The sequence below is a fragment of the Nansenia antarctica genome, assembly GCF_963989245.1.
Source record: "Nansenia antarctica genome assembly, chromosome: 4".
NCBI lineage: Eukaryota > Metazoa > Chordata > Actinopteri > Argentiniformes > Microstomatidae > Nansenia > Nansenia antarctica.
This window is the reverse complement of record NC_137689.1, coordinates 68,318,011-68,340,354: the sequence shown is the minus strand read 5'-3', so window position 1 is coordinate 68,340,354 and position 22,344 is coordinate 68,318,011. Positions and strand designations below refer to the sequence as shown.

Sequence of the window (22,344 nt, the reverse complement as noted above, 5' to 3'; positions counted from 1 at the left end):
GCTCAGAGATAACGCAGATGTCGGATACATCCCAGAAGTTGTTTCCTCTCCTAGTCTCATTTCCTCCATATGCCTTGACATTGCAAAACTGACCAGGTGACAACAAAACATTTAACGATGGTGAGGCAACATCACGGATAAAAGCTACCTTTAAACCCAAAATAAGAAGGGGTGGGTGAGAGTAAAAGTGGACGCGTTCATCACTATTGAGATGGAACCCCATTGAGATGGAACCCTGACGACGGCTATCGGTTACAAAGTTATCACTGCACATAACTGCAAAAAGTCGATTTCGCAGTTTGTCACAATTTATCTATAATAAAATGTATTCAGCCTATAGGTTTCAACAAGGGAGCTGCACACTTGCGTACTGTTGTTGTTGCTAATCTGTAACCTTGGTCGTCACTCATAGCCTTCGAGATTAAATCTCTTACCTTTCCTAAAGGCTTTAGGAACAAATAAATTAAATTAAATTGGCTGACTGCTCCTTAACTAGGATACTTTCACAATACGTTAAATACAATTAGTCGGAATAATTCCATTCCGGAATAACTTGATTACAGACTGAACTATCAGTCTGTAATAGTCTGATGATTACAGAGTGAATATCAGTGTAAAGTGTCAACTGTACTGATCTGAAGTGATCTGAACTGTACTGATCTGAACTGTGCTGATCTGAACTGTACTGATCTGAACTGTACTGATCTGGGGCTGTTTTTTTATAGGCTCCGGTGGAGCTGAGAGGAGGCGGGGATGTATGTAAGTTCAACCAGACAAACCGTACGGCACATTGCAGATAATTTCTGGTAAGTGCAACACTTTATGCAACACTTTATATTCAGTTGAAGTCGAAGTCAGAACAATTATTCAGGACAACTTTCAGTGTGTCCGTGGTAAAGCGAATAGGACGCAGTAGCATTGCTGTGTGTGCAATTTAGTCGCGTTTCACGGCAGCGGCCATATAACCACTGTTTCATATTGGAGCTGCTAGACAAACAGAAATCTACATTAGGAAGTAGAAATATATTCTTTTACTTAGCTAAATACTGGGTCTGGGTGGACATTGTACCCTGGATGGATCACTATTAGTTGTTTTCTTCTTCTTCTTATCATGGCTACTTCGTTTGTTTACGTTGCAGCTGCTGGACAGAATGTCGAAAACAATTTTCCTTTTTTTGTGTTATTTGCAGCAGTTATCTGATATTAATCCTGTAATTCGTCTAGAATTGAAATGCATAAACGTTCTGCATGCATCAGTGCTAAGACTTGGGATAGTAGTAAATTGATATGCTATTATTATTTTTACATAAATAAGTTACTTGGGCGATTTTAACATTTCTGGTATAGGCTATCTCTGGAAATGATGTGGGGTGCCATGAATTGCCTTCCCTGTCTACATATTTTAGACATAGACATGTGCTCTGTAGAATGAGTTCCTTACCATGAAATGAGTCTATCTACAAGGACACATTTCAATCAACACTTTGGTTCTGTTTTTTTCTGGACATGTGATTTTGTAATTTGGATTAACTTTAATTGGAGACTTCTCTGATCTAAAAATCTCTAGTGCTCTCGTATTTCAGTAAAACACAATATCTAAAACAGTAGTATTTGATTTGGACACACACACACACGCACACACACACACACACACACACACACACACACACACACACACACACACACACACACACACACACACACACACACACACACACATATATATATATATATATATAAAACAATTCTAATATAATTATACATTTAGATATATTTAATTGTTGTAATTAAAAACTGAAATTAGATTAGATCCAGACTTTATTGTCATTGCAGAGTACAAGTACATACAATTCAGCATCTAATCAGAATGCAAATAGTGCTATAAAAACATGACAATGATAGTGATAGGTACAGTATGGCAAGTGCCGTTTAGAGGTAGTTATGAGCTACAGTTAAAGTAGCTTAGTACAGTGTGTAATGTACAGATGTATAAAAGAGGCTTATATCAAAGAGGTGTGTGCAAAGGTAGTATTGTAAACAGCAGTAGTGCAAGGGTAAAGAGTGATCACATCATCACTGTTATCAAAGTTGTGACTTCCAAAGTAAGGAAGAGGGTGGGAGACAGCATACAGTGGAAAATAAGAGATTTATTTTTAAAAAAAACTGTCAAGGTAACAAGGCTACCTCAGTTAGTTCTGGCATCAAGAGAAACTGATATATCCCTCCCAAGTCTCATCCAATTTCCCCCCATTTTCTGTTTTCATAAACCTGAGCTATCAAGTGTAATACATTTTCTTTTTAAGGACAGTTAGGGAATTTATTTATTTATTATCTTTTTATGAAGGTTTTGAAATGTTCAATGAACAGATTATGGCAGATGGTATGATAAATAAATAATATGTTTTTAGAACATACTACACACACAAGAGCTGCTTCTTTCTCATCCAATTTACAGAAAGTTGCTAGGTCAAAGAGGTTACAGAAAGTTGCCAGGTCAAAGAGGTTACAGAAAGTTGCCAGGTCAAAGAGGTTGCACAGGAGATCAGATACAGAAAGTTGCCAGGTCAAAGAGGTTGCACAGGAGATCAGATACAGAAAGTTGCTAGGTCAAAGAGGTTGCACAGGAGATCAGATACAGAAAGTTGCCAGGTCAAAGAGGTTGCACAGGAGATCAGATACAGAAAGTTGCTAGGTCAAAGAGGTTACAGAAAGTTGCCAGGTCAAAGAGGTTGCTCTAGGTCAAAGAGGTTGCACAGGTCAAAGAGGTTGCACAGGAGATCAGATTTTCTGGAGCACAAAGTGTCACTCAGGAGCACTCGTTGTCTTAGACGGCTGCAATTAAAGTTCTAACGTTTTACAACGAGGAGGGTCGTCAAATAATAATAAGTCTGTAGTCTGTATTCCCTTGCGTTTGCATTTGGCACATTCAGCTAGTTCTCTTGTTGACTTCAGAGGGATGTTGTGCTTGTCAGGCAGACCAGGGAGGGCAACCCTCTGAATGCTTGCTTTTTTATAGGGTATTCGTTGACGATACATGTCAACTGACGTTAATGGCAACTCTGATTCAGAGAGAACTGCTGGAGACTCGGGGCTGCACTATTAAAGGAGGTGATGGGCTCTGACTGGCACACTGGGTTCAGCCTCTTGCAACCCTGTGGAGCTGCATGGGTCAGGCAAAGGATTCTTGGGATTCTTGATCTGTGAAGGTGTAGCTGAGGGAGTATAACATTATTATATTATAGTGCACTATAAAGATGTTTTGTCTTACTCTGTCCTGCAGAGGCTAACCGCAGTAACAAACCAAAAAGATTATGAGTGACTTCTCAATATCCGTTTTATCTTGCTCCATTTTAGAGAAAAGGGTAATAAAGAATTGCAGTATAGCATTTGGCTGCGTAGTCAAAGTCAGTTTAAAGAACTTTAATGCCATTTTTCTCAGTTTCACTGTTTGTGTAGTTACTGCGGTTAGCTTCTGCAGGGCAGTACTGACCTCTGAGGCGGCTGTGCCTCAGGAGGTAGAGCCGGCGTCTAATGATCACAAGGTCGGCGATTCGATCGTTGTCTCCACCTGTCCAGGTGTCGAGGTGTCCTTGGGCAAGACATAGAACCCCAAATTGCTCCCAATGATCAGGCTGGCGCATTGCATGGTAGCTTGCCACCTTTGGTGTGTGTGAATGGTTGAATGAGAGGCCATTGTAAAGAGCTTTGGAATACGGCGCTATATAAGTGCAGTCCATTACCTCTACAGGATGACGTGACTCACGGACCACGATTGAAGAAGGTGGTCACAGATTTTGATGAAATGTGGCTCACAGACTGGGACAGAAGGAGGCAGCTCATTGGCTACCACAGGAGGAGATGGCTCGTAGCGCACCACGAGAGATGTGTTTTCAGTAGCCAAAACTGGAGGAGGTGGCTCAATCAATCCCCACAGCAGGAGTTGGTCTCAATGGCTGTAGTTCCCTTCAGAGAGGAGTCCGCAGGACTGTCTTAGGAACTGACTTTACTCCCATTAGAATAAAACCAGTGAACTATGGGTACTCTCTTATACTTACCTAAATACAATTGGTGCCAACTATCTGGTACTGCTTTGAGCTGCATGCTCTAATGATCCCAAAGAAACAAACAAGTAATTTATCAGTGGATCCATGCACCAGCCGGAGATAGTTCCCAGGTCGGAGCAGATTGACACTACTGTGCAGAAACAGATGGGTAGGAGATTGGGAAGGCTTGAAGCAAGGTTTTACCGGAACACCTCAAGGCATTAAACACCGTCTCTCTCATAGGAATGGATGACTTGCCAAGGTGTCACCAGTTCCAGACAAGAGCTTGCTGGAGGACTCAAGACCCAGATGCAGCGGCAGACTCTGGCGGAAACCCCAGACCAAGAGTCAGAAGGCTTCTATGGAAAGCAAAGGAAAAACTCAAAGGCAGGATTGGACAGAGGAGGAGCATGGGGAGACTTCAAGGCAAGCGCAGCTGGGGAATCTGAGGAAAACTGGAACTATAACATGAACCACAACCAGCTGGTGGTCTTCTGCTACACCACTTTGGCAGCAGAGGAGGGCTCCAGGACAACAGCCAGTTGAGTCACTGAGTTCTGAGCTAAAGGCTTCCCTCCCTAGCTCCAAGTATGAGACAGTGTGCGGTAAGTTTCACACACTCAACGCCCTTAATGAACACAACTAAATCGCGTAGCTCGTTTCGCTCTCATACATTCATTTCATGTCTTTTAAGAAAGTGACTGATGAACAGGAGCGGCACCAGTGGGTCGCAGCATCCTAGTGAGACGAATTGAACATGAACAGTGGTTATGTGGTACAGTAGACTGTCGCAATAGGTCGGTTTCAGCCAGTCCCAAACAGATCACTTCACCATCCAACTATTCACTTCCCTTTCGGTTGGCATATTTGTATGAACCATTGGCATGTTTAACGTCTGAGCCAAATCTCTGCAAGAGGAAGTGTTCTTCAGATTTTCCATTCTCCCCTCAAAACTAAGGCTTCCACATTGTCTTAGTCTGTCATATTGGTGGGTTGGTTACAATTGAAGTTCAATGCAGTGTTGGAAAAATGCAAATCCTGCAAAAGGAAAATCCGAAAAAGTTGCAGTGAACGCCATCATGTAGTAGTAGCAGCGGTAGAGGTAGCAGTAGCAGCAGCAGCAGCAGCAGCAGCAGTAGCAGCAGCAACATATTTTTCATTTAAATACTGAAAATAAAAGAATAATCTAAAAGTAGTGCCACCTACTGGCTGTTGATGTATCTGCACTGCTGGTTTGGTTCGATCTGTAAGTTTAGCTACCAACCTGTTTTAGGCAAATTTATGTTTTTACAGTAACTTTATAGATACAGTATACATGTGTTTCCAGAGTTTACATGGAGGAATACAATTTAAAATCTACAGTTATTACACTTTCTTTTTTCTTTTGCAGGTATTTATTTATTTAATTTAAATTTGTTTTTCAGATTTTATCCCTTTTTCACCCAATTTGGTATCCAATTGAACCCAACCTAGCATCCAATTATCCCCTGCCTATTGCGTAGGATCCGCCGCACGACCCCGTGGCCGGCAGCCCCAGAGGAGGCCGCCAGGCAGACTAGCTGACTGGCTCCTCGAGCCCAGCACCGTTATTCCGGCACCCCGGGGGCGCTGTTGCGCGACGGATCCTTGTCCGGAAATATTCCTATACCGCCCTCGGGAGCGGCCGCTCAATATGCCGCTCCCTGTGTGCCTCGGCCATATCCGGTTTTGCAGGTATTTATAACAGGATTTATTTTCCCCAACTATAGTTTGATACTGTATATGCACAGTATTGGCAGACTGCCACACATTCACAGTTTGACTTTGCTTCACTTACTAGCTCAACAGCCAGTGCCAGTTGTGTTTAGGGAGATTGGATCACCAGGGACGCTTCCGTCGCCAGGATACAAGCATTTGCTTACTGAGTCTGTTCACTCTGTTGCCTTCCGGCGTGAGTGTCGTTTAGTATGGTTTCCACAGAGATGCAAGCCTGTCATGCCAGACTTTAACTGATGAATACGACAAGCTGTTGCCTGTTATATCATTTGAGCATCTCTCATATCCATTTGGCTTTTACGGACTGTTTTATCCATGACGCGTTCTTGTAGACAGCAGTGCAGTTGATCAATACTGTACAGTACATAGCCTTTGTTACCCAAGGAGGTTGCAATCTCTTGCCCAGTCACGCTCAGTCATGCTCAGTCATTAAACAAACATGTTCTTTGTTTATGACCTACATTTATATCAGCTGTGTCATACGACTACAAACCATGTGGTCATCCTTGTGGACATCACATGTGGGTCAAAAGATTGGATGAGTGTGTGCTGTTGCATTGTTGTTAAGCAACCCACAACTGTCCCGTGGACAGTTCTCCAGTTGCTGTTGAAAACCCCCAGAGACACTCACTGTGAACCTATCTGCCATCTGCTCTGCACCTGTCAGCCGTATGTGGTCCACCCACCCCCACACTTTGCCTCCCATCTTTGTTTAAAGTTGCCTGCTCACTGACATGGGAAGAATAAAAAGATGATATAAAATATGACAATGATGGGTACAGTATGGCAAGTACTGTAGTTTACAGTTATGAGCTATGTACAGCTAAGGTAGCTTATGTACAGTATATCAAAAAGAGGTTTGTGCAATATGTATGCAAAAATATGATGCAAAGGTAGTATTTGTAAACGGCAGTAGTGCAAAGGGTAATGATTGTTCACATTGACCAGGGGTGTGTGTACAAACCAGCAGTAGGGCAAAGGCTAAATTAGATTGTTCACAATGGTCGGGGGAGGGGGGGATTACTATTATTAGTATTTGGATTTTTGGAATATCTCCAATGTCAACATGTGTACATGTGTACATCAAACAACTTGGAGGCTACTGGTAATTTCCCTTCTCTTGGAAGTATCTCTTTGTTTTCCTCTCACACACACACACACACACACACACTGTCTGTCTCCTGTCTCGCTCTCTCTCTGTCACACAGACACGCACCCTCTCTCTCTCTCTTTCCTGCTCTCTCTCTCTCTCTCTCTCTCTCTCTCTGTGACGTAAAGGATTAAGCTATGCCTGCAATCTTCTCTGTATGTCTGCAGAGTCAGTATGTCTTCTCTAGAATTAGCTTGATTACTGAGAACTGCCCTGCCTTCAGTTTGTCGTGACTGCTTGCTTGTGTCATTCATTGAATTAGAATGAATGTGCACCGACAAGATATACAGCCTTGCTCAAGGCTGCATTGAAGGTTCTGTCAATAGAAAGCTCTCTGTTACACAATGTTCTCTGGCACGGATTTGTGTGTGAGAACATCCTGGAACATTCCAAGTTTCTTCAAACTTAATCAAGTTTTCTTCCAGACATACGCACTTATTCAGCAGGGCTAATCACTTGTTATCTTCAAGGTTCTTTGCATAACTTGCGTGTGTGTGTGTGTGGGGTGGGGGGGTGGGCATGCATGTGCGTTAGCTGCAGCTGCCCCTGCACATTTGTTTACGGTAATGCAGTGGTGGTTCCCCTGCATTGACGTGGCTAAGTTAATGAGAGCGGGAATTGTATTTCGCCCACACATCTTTATTTACACAGTAATGTTTCCTGTCTGCTTATAGGAAGCTGCATCAGAAGTTAATGGAGAGGAATGGCCCGCATCTCACTCCCTTCCTCCATGGACTCCTCCCTACCCGGGATCCCACAGAGTGTCCTGTCCTGTCCCATGGAAACTAAGTACCAATGTCAGCAGTGTCGCCAGGTCCTGCGGAAGCCTGTCCAGGCCGGCTGTGGCCATCGGTTCTGTGTCCACTGTTTTAAACAGATAACCAGGTAGACTGGCGCTCCTCCTCAGCCCCCTCCTCCTCCTCACCAGCTCCCAGCTCCCAGCTCTGCAAGCCCTCCCCCATCCCTTTCTTTAACCCGCTCTCACCCTCCGTGTACTGGGCATGCTCAGATTGAGTCAGTGTCAGAGCCACCCAGTACTGCTGTGGCTAGCTGTGCTAGCTGTAGCGAGCTTTTGCGAGCTTGACTCTCACCAGCACCTGTCCTTTCCACTTACCTCAGCTGAGTCACAGCAGGATGCTATCTGTCTCTGGTGGGGGGTGTCCCGCAACATCAGCAAGTCTTCATTAAGCCTTCACTGGAACAATCTCGGATGGATCTGATCAATCTCCGATCTCTCTCTCTCTCTCTGGAGACACTGCACCACTATCACGTTCCTGGGGCTAACTGTTCCGCTGCTGCTGATTCATACCAAAGATAATTCTTGTCACAAGTGTCAATCTTTGTCTCTCTCTCACGCTATGCCTGATTCTGATTAATTTCTGTGTCGTTAACGTACTACTACCACTACCACTACTACTGCAATTACTGTCAACGTATTACTGATTACAACTATTTTGATGGGTTTTGAATTGTGATTGAGAGACATACAAAGCTGCGCTTTAGTCCCTCAGCTGTGACTTCACGATAAAGCATGGTCTCAGATGCCTTATTCATTCATTAACATTGGGATTATTCTTCTATCTTTTTCTTTTTAGTAGTGGTCTCATATCTATGTATGTCTCAACTTTATCAGGTTCAAATGTAATTGTGTTTAAATGAGAGATTCCTTTTATAGGTCATTTATAGTTCAGGCCAAATACTTGGAACTGAGCTTTGGGTTTGAGTGGTTTCCTTAGTAACGCTAAGTAATTCATGTCATGGTGGCGGGAAAACTGAATACGCCTACATATCTCTGCCTGCTGGTTTGTGGTGGGAGTAGAGAGTATAGTTTTGGGTCATGATGATCCCACCCACCTCAACCCAAGACTCTCTCATAGCAAAGGTATTCAGAGTGTAAATGACCTCCATGTACGGCCCTCTTCAGTCAACTAGTTCTCTGACTCCCCCTTCACATGCATAGTCTGTTTGTATTCTCTCAGGAAATCAGTAGATTCAACAATTCATTCAAAATTGAATAGATTCCGAATGAATCAACCTTTTGATTTGAGTTTGCCTGCATCCTTGAATGCCTTGGTTGTTTGACATCCATGTACTATGTGTGGTTGAACTAGGCTATGTGTCACTATTAGTTCAGGTCACATACCGGTACTTAAAGTGAACTAGTTCTTTGGAACTTATATTGAAATACGTTATGTGATAATCTATGAAAAACCCCAAAATCTTTACATACTTCTTCTTTCTTATCATTTCTCAGAAAAAGAGAACTGTCTAAAGCTGCCACGTGGCGTTAGGCCAGGGCTTATCTATACAGTTGAGTGAAGACATTTGAGTTGCAACACGTGGTCTCTAGGCGGGTGTAAAACGTTGTTCTGTTTTTGAGTGAATCATAAACCCGTTGACCTCAACCAAAGGCACTTTCATAAAATAAGATCTTCATTCGAGTATAAGCAAGAGTGTAAACATATACATCTCCATACACAGCCCTCTATGATCCACTAGTGATTCCGACTCCTCCTTCACTAGATAGTCTGTTTGAATTCTCTCTCAAGAAATCAATAGATCATTTTAGGGTGGAATCCTAACTCCAGATTGCAAGATCTCAGTAGATGCGACTTTTAATCAATGTCTGCCTGCATCTTTGTGTTACCTTGCATACTGCTGCTCTAGCCCTTGAAAGCCTTGCTCGCCCAGAAACCCTCCCAATGATAGAGTGAACACCTGTTATTACAAAGCCTTCACACTAGATACTTTTTACACCTCTTGCTCTGACTTGCCCAATAGATGTGTGTTTACCTATAATACAATGTACTCTTCTATCCGACCTACTGTAAATGTACAACATACTAGACACTCTACAGTATAGAGCAGGGGAGGCTGGTGGAGGTAGAAATCGGAGGACTGGCTCATTGTAATGTATGGAATGGAATGAGATCAGAACAGGCGTGTTTGATACCATTCCATATTCCATTCCATGCATTACATGGAATGAGCCCCGTCATCTGATTTTGACATCCCCCAGCCTCCCCCATCTACTCTTGTCATGATGGTATTTTTACATTATCATTTTTTACAAAGTTCAGCCCTAATCCCTGATGGTAACCAGAGACGCCAGTAGTAGATCAGGTGAGACTGATGGAATAGTGTACGATAGTATAAGAGCCCTCTAGCCCACCACTGAAGTCATGTCTCACTGTCCATAATCCCATTATTTGTGTCCTTGTCATAAGCGCTGGCCCAAAACCCTGTGAAGCCTGTCGCCAGGAGGAGATATACGAGGAGCCAATATCCATTCTCAACTCCAATGAGGTAAGTGTGGGACCGTGTCCATTCCCTGAAGGTTTTATGACGTGTCTCTTGTGTGTCATGTTGCCCGAAAATAATGTCAACAATACTGGCCATTGTTTTTTTTTCTGTGTAGGAGTCAAAGATGTAGGCTACTTGTCTAAGGAACAATTGAACCATGCAGGAAAATCCCCCTTCCATTGCCAGATTTAATTTCCAGTGTTACCAAGTTACAATCACTTCTCTCAGAGTTCAACCCTCCCCCCTGTTGTCTGCACAGTGCACACCACAAATAAGTAGTTGTGTGGTGACTACTCTTTGTTCTCTCTCCCTCCCAGGCTTTTCCTGACAATGCAGCAGGAAGGGAGATAGCCAGCCTGCCGGCCAGGTGTATCCACGAGGGCTGTGTTTGGACAGGTTCTATCAAAGAATATGAGGTAGGCCTATAGATATATTCACCATGTACTCATGTTCTCATTGGTTGATTCAAATCATATCACTCGCGGCATGTTTTGACTCTGTCTCGTCTGATTGGCCAGTCACCCATGACTAGCATTCTGGAAGGGAGCCAATAGCAAAGGAACACGAGAATGTGGTGGAGTGAAAGCAGACTCTGGTGTGGCCTAGGCTGGAAAGTCCCTGCCTGGATCCACTTCTGTATTTCAAAAAAAACAACTGCTGCGAAACGAAGAGTGGAAAGTACCGAAACCCTGAAGGGACAAGAGTCGACATTTGACATTTATTAACATATGCAATGAGAGGACAGAGCAGTAATGCAGTAAAGCAAAAATGCGAACATAAGTGATACCGCTGTAGGCTCCGTTCCATCTCTTTTTACCATACTGATTGCACTTTGTTTGTTTCAGTTTTAGAGAACCGAAAACAGGAAAGTCAGAGCGTCTCGCCCTGAGTGTTACACAAGGGAACGCTTGTATAACAGGGCAGGGGGAAGTAGAGCGTTTCCTCTTTTTTGTGTAGCTCTTTGTGTTGTATAGTTTCAGGATAATGCAGTTGTTCTGCTGGGGCTCTTAACATGCTGCCACACACTGTTCAATTATATGTATGATAAGTGGTATGCAGTAAAAAGGGGATTTTGGTAGGTGTGTTTTGCTAGATGTGTTTTGGTAGGTGTGTTTTGGTAGGTGTGTTTTGCTAGATGTGTTTTGCTAAATGTGTTTTGGTTGGTGTGTTTTGCTAAATGTATTTTGGTAGCACAAGGGAAGGGAAACCAGTTATGGTAAGCAGTAGATTATGGAGCTGACGAGGCTAACTTGGGAAGCGACCTCTGTTCTGTTATTGTTGGGTTTCGATCACCCGGTTTACGATGTGGCCTTTGCATTCGCCTGTTCTTCTTGTATGTAGACAGTGGTGTGATGGAGAAGTCGGGGAAACGGATGCATGACACAACAGCTTTATTTTTAATACATGACTTGTGTGTATAGAGGCTAATGGGCGATGCACTGTTGAATGGAAAGAAATAAACACTGTCTCTAACCGACCACGCGGCTGCAAGGGCTGCACCGCGCTGCTTTCCACTCCTGGAATTTTTCCGAACACGGAAAGAAATATTTAAAAGAGTCACTGTTGGTTACAGTTTGAGTGTTGGGAATATTTTCCAGACTATTAAAGAAGGTTCTAGTCATCTGGTGCACCGAGCCTTTCCTGTGTGGTTAATGGTTAGCTAGCCACGAAACGAAATGAATGTTCTCTTACCTGCTTCTGATGTCTTCCTCTTCAGTCTTGAGACTAAGTGGAGAAAATGGCTCCACAGCTCCCGTGCCCACGCCCCCCGCCCCACACCCCACACCCCCCGCCACCCACCCTTATCCCTCCCACCTGTTGCTTCTTAAAATGACACACATCTGTCTGGGGGACATCATCCTCAGTAAATGTGCTATTCACATATAGATGGACATCGTCCTCAGTAAATGTGCTATTCACATATAGATGGGAACTTAACTTTGTCATTTCAGTATTTGATGTTGGATGATTATGGAATACAAAATATTGTGCGACTATTTTTTCTTTTCCCCTAACCTGGCCACACCATTAAATCTTTGAAATCTTGCAGCCATGTTTCAAGCTCAGCTTATGTTGATATACTGGTGCGCAGTTCTGTTGGGAGTTTCACATACGTACTGTGGCTTAGTTACACCCCCACCACAAACACATTTTCTCAGACTGGCGTCTGTTGCTGTTGCTGCACCCACGCTTATCATGAATTACATCCTACAACATCTAACGACCCGTAACTGTCGGAACAACAGAGCCTTTACTCGTTTGCTTAGTGTAAACCGGTTTAAACCCGTATGGCGACATTGTGTACTTTGAATGTCATTTAGGAGCGGATGTGCAGTCAGGCATTGTTTACCCTCCCTTAGTTCACTCATAACCTGTCATTTATTGACATTGTAGCCTTTGTTTCAAGTACATTTACAGTTTACACTCAGTGTTGCCAGATGGGATTGTTTTTTTTTGCTTTGTTTTATTTACAGTAGAGAAACTGTACAGGGGGTAGTGGGGATTAAGACAGTCAAGATGTAGCCCCCGCGGTGGTGTAGCGGTCTAAGCACTGGCCGCTAGTGCATGCTGCCCACCGGGGCCGGGGTTCGTATCCCGGCTCGCCAGATCCAGATATGGCCGAGGCACACGGGAAGCGGCATATTGGCCGGCCGCTTCCGAGGGGGGTATAGGAGTATTTCTGGACTAGGATCCGTCGCGCAACACCGCCCCCGTCTGGTGCTGGAGTAACGGTACTGGGCTCGAGGAGCCAGTCAGCCTAGTCTGCCTGGCGGCCTCCTCTGGGACTGCCGGCCACGGGGTCGGGCGGCGGATCCTTCGCAATAGGCAGGGGATAATTGGATGCCAAGTTGGGTTAAATTGGCTACCAAATTGGGTGAAAAGAGGATAAAATCTGAAAAAAAAAAAAAAAAAAAGATGTAGCCTGAAGAGATGGGTCTTCAGTCTACGGCGGAAGATAGGTAGTGACTCTGCAGTTCTGACAGCAGTGGGAAGCTTGTTCCACCACCAGGGCGGCAGTATAGTGAAAAGCCAATAGCCAATAGCTATCCATGTAGAGACGGCGGTGCCAGATGGCCAAAGCGGAGTGATCGGGCAGGGGATTGGGGGCTGACCATTGCTTGCAAATAGGGGAGGGGCTGTTCCCTCTGCTGCCCGGTAGGCGAGCACCAGGGTCTTGAATGTGATGCGAGCTGCTACCGGGAGCCAGTGAAGGGTGCGAAAGAAAGGGGTGACATGGGAGAATTTGGAGAGATTGAACACCAGATGGGCGGCAGCATTCTGGATGAGCTTCAGAGGTCTGATGGCGGAGGCGGGTCAGAGTACAAATAGTAATTAAGGCCATTGATCTTCCCAAAGCCATTCATCATCTGTGTTAGTAAAGGATGTGACCTTCTATTCAACAAGGAAATGAATGCGTTGTATGCACAGTATTAAAGGATGATGGTTGTGATGATGGGGTGCCTGGGTGGTGTAGCTCACTAAGGCGCATGCCACGTAATCCAGCCATCGACCTGTCCTGCATGTCATCCCTCCTCTCTTTCCACCATCCTTCCTGTCAGTCTCTACTGTCTCTATCCCAACAAAGCAGAAATGCCATAAAAACACATTTATTTATTTTTTAAAGATGCTTATGAATAGGATTGTAATCCCTTTGTTATCCCTCCTATAGGCACAACATGAGGGTCAATGTGAGTTTGAGAGAGTCCCCTGTGAAGCGTGCAACGTCCGCATCCTACGCAGTGACAAGGAGAGGCACAGCGAGAGAGAATGTGAAGCGAGGACATTGAACTGCAAATACTGCAAGGTTTCTTTCTGCTTTAAGGATATCAAGGTGAGACGGCCTGTCTGTGTGCGTGTGTGTGCGCGTGCGTGTGCTTGTGCGTGTGCGTGTGTGTGTGTGTGTGTGTGTGTGTGTGTGTCTATGTGTGTGTATATGTGTGTGTATATGTGTGTGTGTCTGTGTCTGTGTTTGTGTAAGGTCAGTATGGCGTCCTTACTGATAAGTCCTTGAATGAAATCAGTCTTCCATTTCAAAAGCGGTGACACCTCCCTGTGGCCCAAGGATATTCATCTGTCATGAAGATTTACTGTAATTACATTCAGACAAAATTAAGGCTTAATTATGTAGTCCTCCAATATACTGTAATATCTTTGATATGTGAGACTATAGCGTATTCAGACTAAACATGATTCGTTAGAGCTTAAGATTCTGTCAGATGGTCTCCTATAGCTTTTCCACAATATGATTTCTTTAGATTAGATCACTAAACGTAACTTGATTGTCATTGACAGAGTAGAAGTACTAAGACAAACACAGTTTGGCATCTAACCAGACAGTGTAAAAGACATGATTGTAGACAGTACATGTATGACAGTATTCGGTATTACAGTGCGTATGTAAATGAATATAAAAGTCAATATATGTGCAATGAATATCAATATGATATGTACAGTATGATATATACACAACAAGGGCGAAGGGCGATGATATGCGCAGTACATTTCCTGGATGACCTAATGCAATTCTGATGAGATGCTAATGCAGTCTCTGGGATGTTGGGATTTTTCCCATTACTAACGAACTACCTCGCTCCCACTCCCACTCCCACTCCCACTCCTCATGTGTTTCAGGCTCATGATGAGATCTGCCAGAAGTTTCCTCTGCAATGCAAAGACTGTGGGAAGAAGAAAATCCCAAGAGAAAAGGTTTGTGCTACTTTGTATCTGTTTTCTATTTTGAGCGCAGTTACACTTAGTATTAGCTGTTAACCTTTACTTGGTGTAACCTTGGTGTAAACCTTCCTGCTGACAACAAGTCTACAGCCTTGTTGAGATAGGGAGAGGCCAGTGTCCGTTTTATTGCCCTTATTTAGTAGTCAACTCATGACATGCTGGTTGAATGTGGAGGTTGTACTTTCTATTTACAAAAGGTGGTTGTACTTTCCATTTGACTAGGCCTTAGTAGTTCGGTACTTTTTCAAACTGACATTTGCTTTCACCTTCACTTTTGACTTGATGGTGGTTATTTTACGGATTGTTCACATCAATCTCAAGAGCCCTGACCTTTTTCTCTCTCTCTCTCTCTCCCCCTGCAGTTCGTTGACCACACCAGGTCCTGCCCCAAGTCGAAGAGTGCATGTCTGTTCAGTGAGGTTGGCTGTAAAGCTGTGGTAGGTATTCATCATCAACGTCTCCAAATGACTAACCCTAAGCCTAACCTAGGTGTTATGTGACTCATTAAGTGCTTTAAGTGTTAATCATGAAATGAGTCATTCTCATTCACATCCAACTACCCACACACACACGCATCCACCCACTCACACACACACACACACACTCACACACACACACACACATCCACCCACTCACACAAACACACACACACACACACACACACACACACACAAACCCTTGATGTCGGATGAGAACAGTTAATTAGCTTCATTGTTTCTAATCAGATCAGATATAGAAAGATATCAAAATAGGGACGACCTTAACATGTCCTGGGACAACCCCCCACAGTTGAATGCGGGTGTTTTGTTTTTCAACAAACAGAGTTGTCATAATCAGTATTTCCATGTGGGCCTAGGCTGCCTTATTTACTATTTAAATGTCTAGACTCTACACCTAAAGATAGATAAGACTAGTGGGCAGAGAAATCCCCTTCTTAGACCGATTCACTCCTCAGACAATACTTTGTGCCAACTGATTCTGAAGCCATTCTAAAAATACATCTACTGTGAAGTACTATTGCTTGTTGAATGTCTGGATGGCTTTATAATTCGACCATTGTGCAGACAGACCTAACAGAAACCATAACCATAACAACAGGGCAGCAGTTGTAATGGGTCATTCTTGGTGTGTTTATATATTATCAGATCAGTTATCTATTTGGGGCTTAGAAATGGATAGTTTTCTTTACCTGTCTACTCTTTGGCATTGAAGGCACTCTCTCAAATGAGACACCTACTGTTTGAAAGAGGTAAATGCATGATTTAACTTAGCTACCAGGAAGGGAGGAGGCTTGTTGTTTTGGTTTAAAATAGGAGAGTACTGCACCTAGGAGGCAGTTTTCTTCATATTTTCTTCCTGGAAAAGTGATTTGATTAATGCGTTTTGTATCAGAGAACTTATTTGAAAAATCACTTTTCCAGGAAGTAAACATATAAGCTTGTCATTTAGGATATGTGGGTCTTTAATGCACACAATAATGATATACAAAAGAACTATACTATACTTGTAGTGGATCTCAAAGTCATCCTCTAAAATACTCTGTGTTTCACTTTACTGTGACCGCCACAGATTGACAATGGGAAGCACAGCGACCACGAGCAGACCAGCATCATGGAGCACCTGCGCCTGCTCATGTCCACGGTGCTGTCCATGGTGCGTCTGGGGCCAGCAGCCCCAGGGCAGAGCCTGGGGCTGGGGGAGTGGCAGGAGGACTCTGGCCTGGGTCTGTACCGGGCTCCTGAGGAGGGAGCCACAGCCGGCACTGCAACCACTGAGGTTGGAGGAGCAGCAGACACTTCCAGACAAGGCGTGGGTCTGGAGCATAAGGTGGGTCAGGCCTCCTTGGATGGGATGGGATGGGTAAGGTTAGGATGGGATGGGTAAGGTTATGTTGGGTTGGGTTAGGTTGGCATGGGCTAGGTTATGTTGGGATGGCTTAGGTTATGATGGGATGGGTTAGTTTGGGATGAGATGGGTTGGGTTAGGATGGGTTGGGTTAGGTTAGGTTATATTGGGATGGGTTAGGTTATGATGGGATATGTTAGGTTGGGTTGGGTTGGGATGGGTTACTTTGGGATGAGATGGGTTGGGTTAGGATGGGTTGGGTTAGGTTAGGTTATATTGGGATGGGTTAGGTTGGCATGGGTTAGGTTGGGATGGGATGGGATGGGTTGGGTTGGGTTGGGTTGGGTTGGGTTTACTATGTTGGAAATGCAGGCTCTTGTAGCCTGGATGCCAGTGTGGTTCATCAGTTAGGAGCTACGATATGGTTGTCCATCCACCATCCAGTTAAAATAGCAGGGGAGGTTGGTGGAAGTAGAAATCGGAGGATGGGCTCTTTTACACTAATATTAAGCCTCCACTGATTTAAAGATATTAAAGATAGTAGTATAGCAAACAGTTTGATGATGGGATTCACGTTCACGTCCTCTCCCTGTGTTGTCCTCCAGCAGGTGTCCACCCTCAACGACATAGTGTGTGTCCTGAACAGAGAGGTGGAGAGGAGCTCCGTCACCTTAGAGGCCTTCTCACGTCAGCACCGCCTGGACCAGGACAAGATCGAGAACCTCAGCAACAAGGTTACTGGCACTTAGTCATATGTACCCCCCTGTCCTGCGTGACACCAGGGGAGGCTGGTGGAGGTAGAACACCAGGGGAGGCTGGTGGAGGTAGAACACCAGGGGAGGCTGCACTGCACTACACACATTCCAGGTCAAATGCAATATGTGAAATGTATTGACAATATTAGCTATGATCTTTTAATCAATGATACAAGAAAAATAGTATTGATACCCTATGTTAATTTTAAGACAAATACTCCACATACATACAAAATATGTGTGTTTTGATACCATTTCGGATTCCACGCCATGCGTAACAATGAGCCCGTCTTCCCGATTTCTACCTCCACAAACCTCCCCAGAAGCCTACAATATAGAATAATATAAGCCATTTAGCTGACGCTTTTATCCAAAGCGACTTACATTGCAGTGAGTGCATAAATATTTGTTTCTGTATATATGGTCCCAGCCTACACAGTAACAGTAACTGTTCAGACTCGGTGACTGACTCTTCTGGGGTTGGCCTCCTGTGGTGTGTCCAGGTGCGTCAGCTGGAGAGAACCCTGACCATGAGGGACCTGCAGCTGGTGGAGACGGAGCAGACCCTGAGGGAGCTCCAGTTCTCCACCTTCGACGGCGTCTTCGTCTGGAAGATCGCAGACTTCACTCGTAGGCGCCAGAACGCCGTGGCCGGACAAACACCTGCCATGTTCTCACCAGGTTAGACACGTGTGATTCTGACCCGTGTGTGTGTTTGACTACGTTTGGGTCGGGGGTTAGATTTGGGTAGTATTTGACTATCCACGTATGATGTGTTTTGACTACCGTGTGGGGTCATGAGGTAGATAGAGTATATAGACCTGGGTTCATTTCATCTCTGGTCCTGCAGTGTTGGACGTTAAAAAGGATTTGAATTGCAAGTTTATATTTGCATAGCCAGAGAATGGAACTAGTTATCTCCTTCCCCGGGAGTCTGTCATCGACACCAGGGGAGGCTGCTGAAGGTAGACAGACAGACAGTGGAGGACAGACTCGTTGTAATGCCTGGAATGGAATGAGGAAGGCCATCATTATTACCATTCCTCATTCCATTCCTCATTCCATTCCATGCATTACAATGAGCCTGTCCTGTGATTGCTAACCTATCACCAGCCTCCCCTGATATAAAGATATTATTGTAATGAAATGAGGAAGGGTTTCAAACACCCCCACTGGTTCCACTCATACACTCATGTCGTTCCACTCAAACATGCGTTCCTTGTATGAGTCAACGTCATACACCGCTTAGTGACTCACTGTACATCACAGCATCAGATTCTGCAGTATTAGTCCAAATGCCACACACTCTTAAAGGCTTTAGTAAAGAGCACATCTGCTGTAAGTCTATAGAGAGAGGCAGTGGTCAGGGCTCGTCATTTACATACAATTAAGTATATTCACATTGTGTGGTCCAAAACTAGAAGTGACATGTTTAAGAAATACTAATGTTGAAAATGTACATGATAGGAGAGGATGGCCTTTGGACCAGTATGGGCCTCACTAGCATCTGCCCTTCCTGCAGTGAGGGCCTGCCTAACGTCTGCGCTTCCTGCAGTATGGGCCTGACTAACATCTGCTCTTCCTGCAGTAAGGGCCTGACTAACATCTGCTCTTCCTGCAGTAAGGGCCTGACTAACATCTGCTCTTCCTGCAGTAAGGGCCTGACTAACATCTGCTCTTCCTGCAGTAAGGGCCTGACTAACATCTGCTCTTCCTGCAGTAAGGGCCTGACTAATGTCTGCTCTTCTCCTTATCCCAGCTTTCTACTCCAGTAAGTACGGTTATAAAATGTGCCTGAGACTGTACCTGAACGGGGACGGGACCGGGAGAGGGACGCACCTTTCTCTCTTCTTCGTGGTGATGAGGGGCAAGTGTGACGCCCTGCTCAAATGGCCCTTCAGTCAGAAGGTAAGACACACACTCTCTCTCTCTCTCTCTCTCTCTCTCTCTCTCTCTCTCTCTCTCTCTCTCTCTCTCTCTCTCTCTCTCTCTCTCTCTCTCTCTCTCTCCCTCTCCCTCTCATCCCGCTGTGTTTCCACCTTGAGACTCCCATCTTACTGAATAATCTAGTGTCAGCATCCGAGGATTGGATGGAATGTGGACAAAGAAAATGTTTCATTGTTGATCGTCACTTTAGAACAGATGCTGTGTCCTGTTCATCGTCTTCTGTGGAATATTATAGATTATTTTTTCTCAGATTCAGTTCTGCAAGAAGTACAAAAAAGAACAAAAAGCGTCATGAATCACAACAACTGTCTGTCTGTCTCCCCTCATTGTCCCCTGCCCACCTCTCCCACGTCTTCCTGTAGGTGACCCTGATGCTGCTCGACCAGAACAACAGGGAGCACATCATCGACGCCTTCCGTCCTGACGTAAGCTCCACCTCCTTCCAGCAGCCGAACAGTGAGATGAACATAGCCAGTGGCTGCCCCCTCTTCTGCCCATTAGCTAAACTGGCAGGGAAGAGCTCCTATCTGAGAGATGACACCATTTTCATCAAAGCCATTGTAGATCTGACAGGCCTGTAGTAATGTGGAACTACTACAGCTAAGATTTGAATATTGAATATGGTTATCTCGTCATCTATATAAATCTATAATATAACATAATAATAATAGATAATTCATATATACATATTTTATTATTTAAATGATATATATAATTATATACAGGGTAGAGTACATGGAAAAGAAAACATGTGCATATAAGGCTGGTGGTATAATGTCATGTGATAATTCATGATAAACATGGAAGTACATAATCTACAAACTGTCTGCGTAGGTGCCAAAGGTTTGGTTGTTCCCTGCTTGCAGCTACTTTAGACGTAGATGGCTTCCGGTCATCTCTAGCTATTACTAGATAAACTCCACAATTAATGCCCTTTTCAGACTATTGAGCCAAGCCGTGTCTCACTGGCTCTGTCATGCATGCCTCCACACCCCTCTTTCCAACACTTCTAGGCTAAAAGTGGGGCCTGAACTGACCTGAATACTCCTTGTGCAACCTTACTATCCAATGCATGGAAAACCGGGTAAAAAAAACAGGAACTTCTACACCCACTGGTCATGACTAGTCTTCTCCGTTGAACATCTAATCATCACACACTTTTGTGACTAACTGAGACGTGGTTCAGAGTTCAGTGCTAGATAACCAGCCAGTCGTTGTGGTGCAGAGATCAAGATCTCTGCGCTGTCTTCACTTTATGTCAGCATTTAATCAACAAGGCAGATGCTAGTGAAGGATTAGAGATTAACAGAAGATTTTACAATGTTAGTGGTCTGAAGCTAACATTTGCCTTGTTGAACAAACGTCTGGTTTTTAGATATAGTTGAGTTAAGTTTTATCTGAGATTATAAACAAGATCTCAGCTTCTATATGTCTCTAGCTACTGTAGCTGGCCATCATCACCCTCACGCTTCTTATTGTTAGTAAACGAAGACCCACCCCGAAGTCTGTAGGGGGAAGACTGTATTCATGCTTGCAGCCATCCGTGTCAATGATACCATTGAAAAGTCAAGAACCCCTCGTGCAGAGTGTTACAAATTTCCACATTCACCTGCCCCCACATTAGAATCTTCTCTTTCAAAGTATTTCTACCTACGCCTGCCACTGGCAGATTGAAAAGGGAGGCATTAAAGTGCAGCTTGACTCAATAGTTTGAAAAAGGTATACAATTCTAACCCTAATAGCTACGACACTGTAGTTAGTATGAAAAAACAACAACAACAAAAAAAGAAAAAAAAAAGAATAAATAAATAAGTGTATGTGTAAACCACAGCTCCCTTCTGCAGGAGCGAAGGGTAGAGAAGGGGAATTCAGCATGTGTGTTTATGGGTTAGCTAGCAGATAACACAATGGCTTACTTGGTTTGATCTCCTGTATTTTGTTTGTTGTTATTTCTGACTTTGCTGTTTTTATCTCATTTTGCTTTGTTGATTTTAATGTTTTGATATGTGGTTTTACCTGGAAAGGTTTGTGAGTGTAACTGTTGTAGGCGTATTATAGTTTTTTTTTGTCTTTCATTGGAGATTTGGTATAATAAATAAATAAATACATCATAGATTGAAATGTTTGTTGTTTTTAAAAGATGTACCATGGAATATTAATCTTTGATATTATTTAATCTTATAATATAATTGTATAATCTAATAATTTGGTCATTGTCATGACCTTTTTTATCTGAATGTTCTGTATTGTATCATACTATGATGTGTCGTATTACACTATCATACCATATTGTGCTGTATTTGTACTAAGTCTAATTTATCAATAATTAGTAATGTAATTCATTAACTCATTTCAGTGTTATATAAATGCATGTGCATTAACAAAATTACTATTCTTGACACTGTCCATCTTTACTTCTGGGATTATAACAACAGTCCCAGGCCCATATATCACCCCACCCCCCAAGAGGCTTTTGTCTTTTGCCAGGCCGCCAATGTAAATAAGAATTAGTTCTTATTGGCCCTGCCTGGTTAAATAAAGGTTAAATAAAATAAAATAAAAAGTCTGACCTATATCATCCTCTCCAGACTGGCTTTATTCCATGTGTTTCATACATCATAGTGCAGCTTGCATCTCAGGGTTCCTTCCCATGTCTGCCATTCATTATTTCTATTCTTGTTATGTTGGAGAAATACTGGATAGAAAAACCACAGAACAGAATTTTATTCAAAGTTAACTGCTGGCGAATAGCCAGCCAGTCATAACAGAGGAAAAGACAAATGAAAAAAAATAAGAGCAATACATTTTAAAA

At 43.6% G+C, this 22,344-nt stretch overlaps 1 protein-coding gene across 3 annotated transcripts; it reads left to right on the top strand.

Annotated features, from left to right (window-relative positions):
- Window positions 1-749: 749 nt before the first annotated feature.
- Window positions 750-21,990, top strand: traf2b (Tnf receptor-associated factor 2b). 3 transcript variants are annotated; one of them, XM_080528997.1, is made up of 12 exons: window positions 750-806; window positions 7,623-7,833; window positions 10,176-10,254; window positions 10,569-10,667; window positions 13,922-14,083; window positions 14,884-14,958; window positions 15,348-15,422; window positions 16,555-16,812; window positions 17,439-17,564; window positions 18,089-18,266; window positions 19,345-19,493; window positions 19,895-21,990. In XM_080528997.1, the coding sequence occupies exons 2-12, from the start codon at window positions 7,652-7,654 to the stop codon at window positions 20,111-20,113; spliced, it is 1,602 nt and encodes a 533-aa protein (XP_080385123.1). In that variant the 5' UTR covers window positions 750-806; window positions 7,623-7,651; the 3' UTR covers window positions 20,114-21,990. The 3 variants fall into 3 exon arrangements, with proteins under 3 accessions (XP_080385123.1, XP_080385121.1, XP_080385122.1); XM_080528995.1 differs by having other exon boundaries at window positions 17,436-17,564; XM_080528996.1 differs by lacking the exon at window positions 750-806 and adding an exon at window positions 4,588-4,648 and having other exon boundaries at window positions 17,436-17,564.
- Window positions 21,991-22,344: the final 354 nt, after the last annotated feature.

What these genes read in the sequence shown, in the direction of transcription:
- traf2b (XM_080528995.1), top strand. Translation starts at nt 7,652, where the DNA reads ATGGCCCGCATCTCACTCCCTTCCTCCATGGACTCCTCCCTACCCGGG. An exon ending in GCGTGGGTCTGGAGCATAAG is followed by an intron (nt 16,813 to 17,435) that starts GTGGGTCAGGCC and finishes GTTGTCCTCCAG; the next exon opens with CAGGTGTCCACCCTCAACGA. An exon ending in ACCTGCCATGTTCTCACCAG is followed by an intron (nt 18,267 to 19,344) that starts GTTAGACACGTG and finishes TCCTTATCCCAG; the next exon opens with CTTTCTACTCCAGTAAGTAC.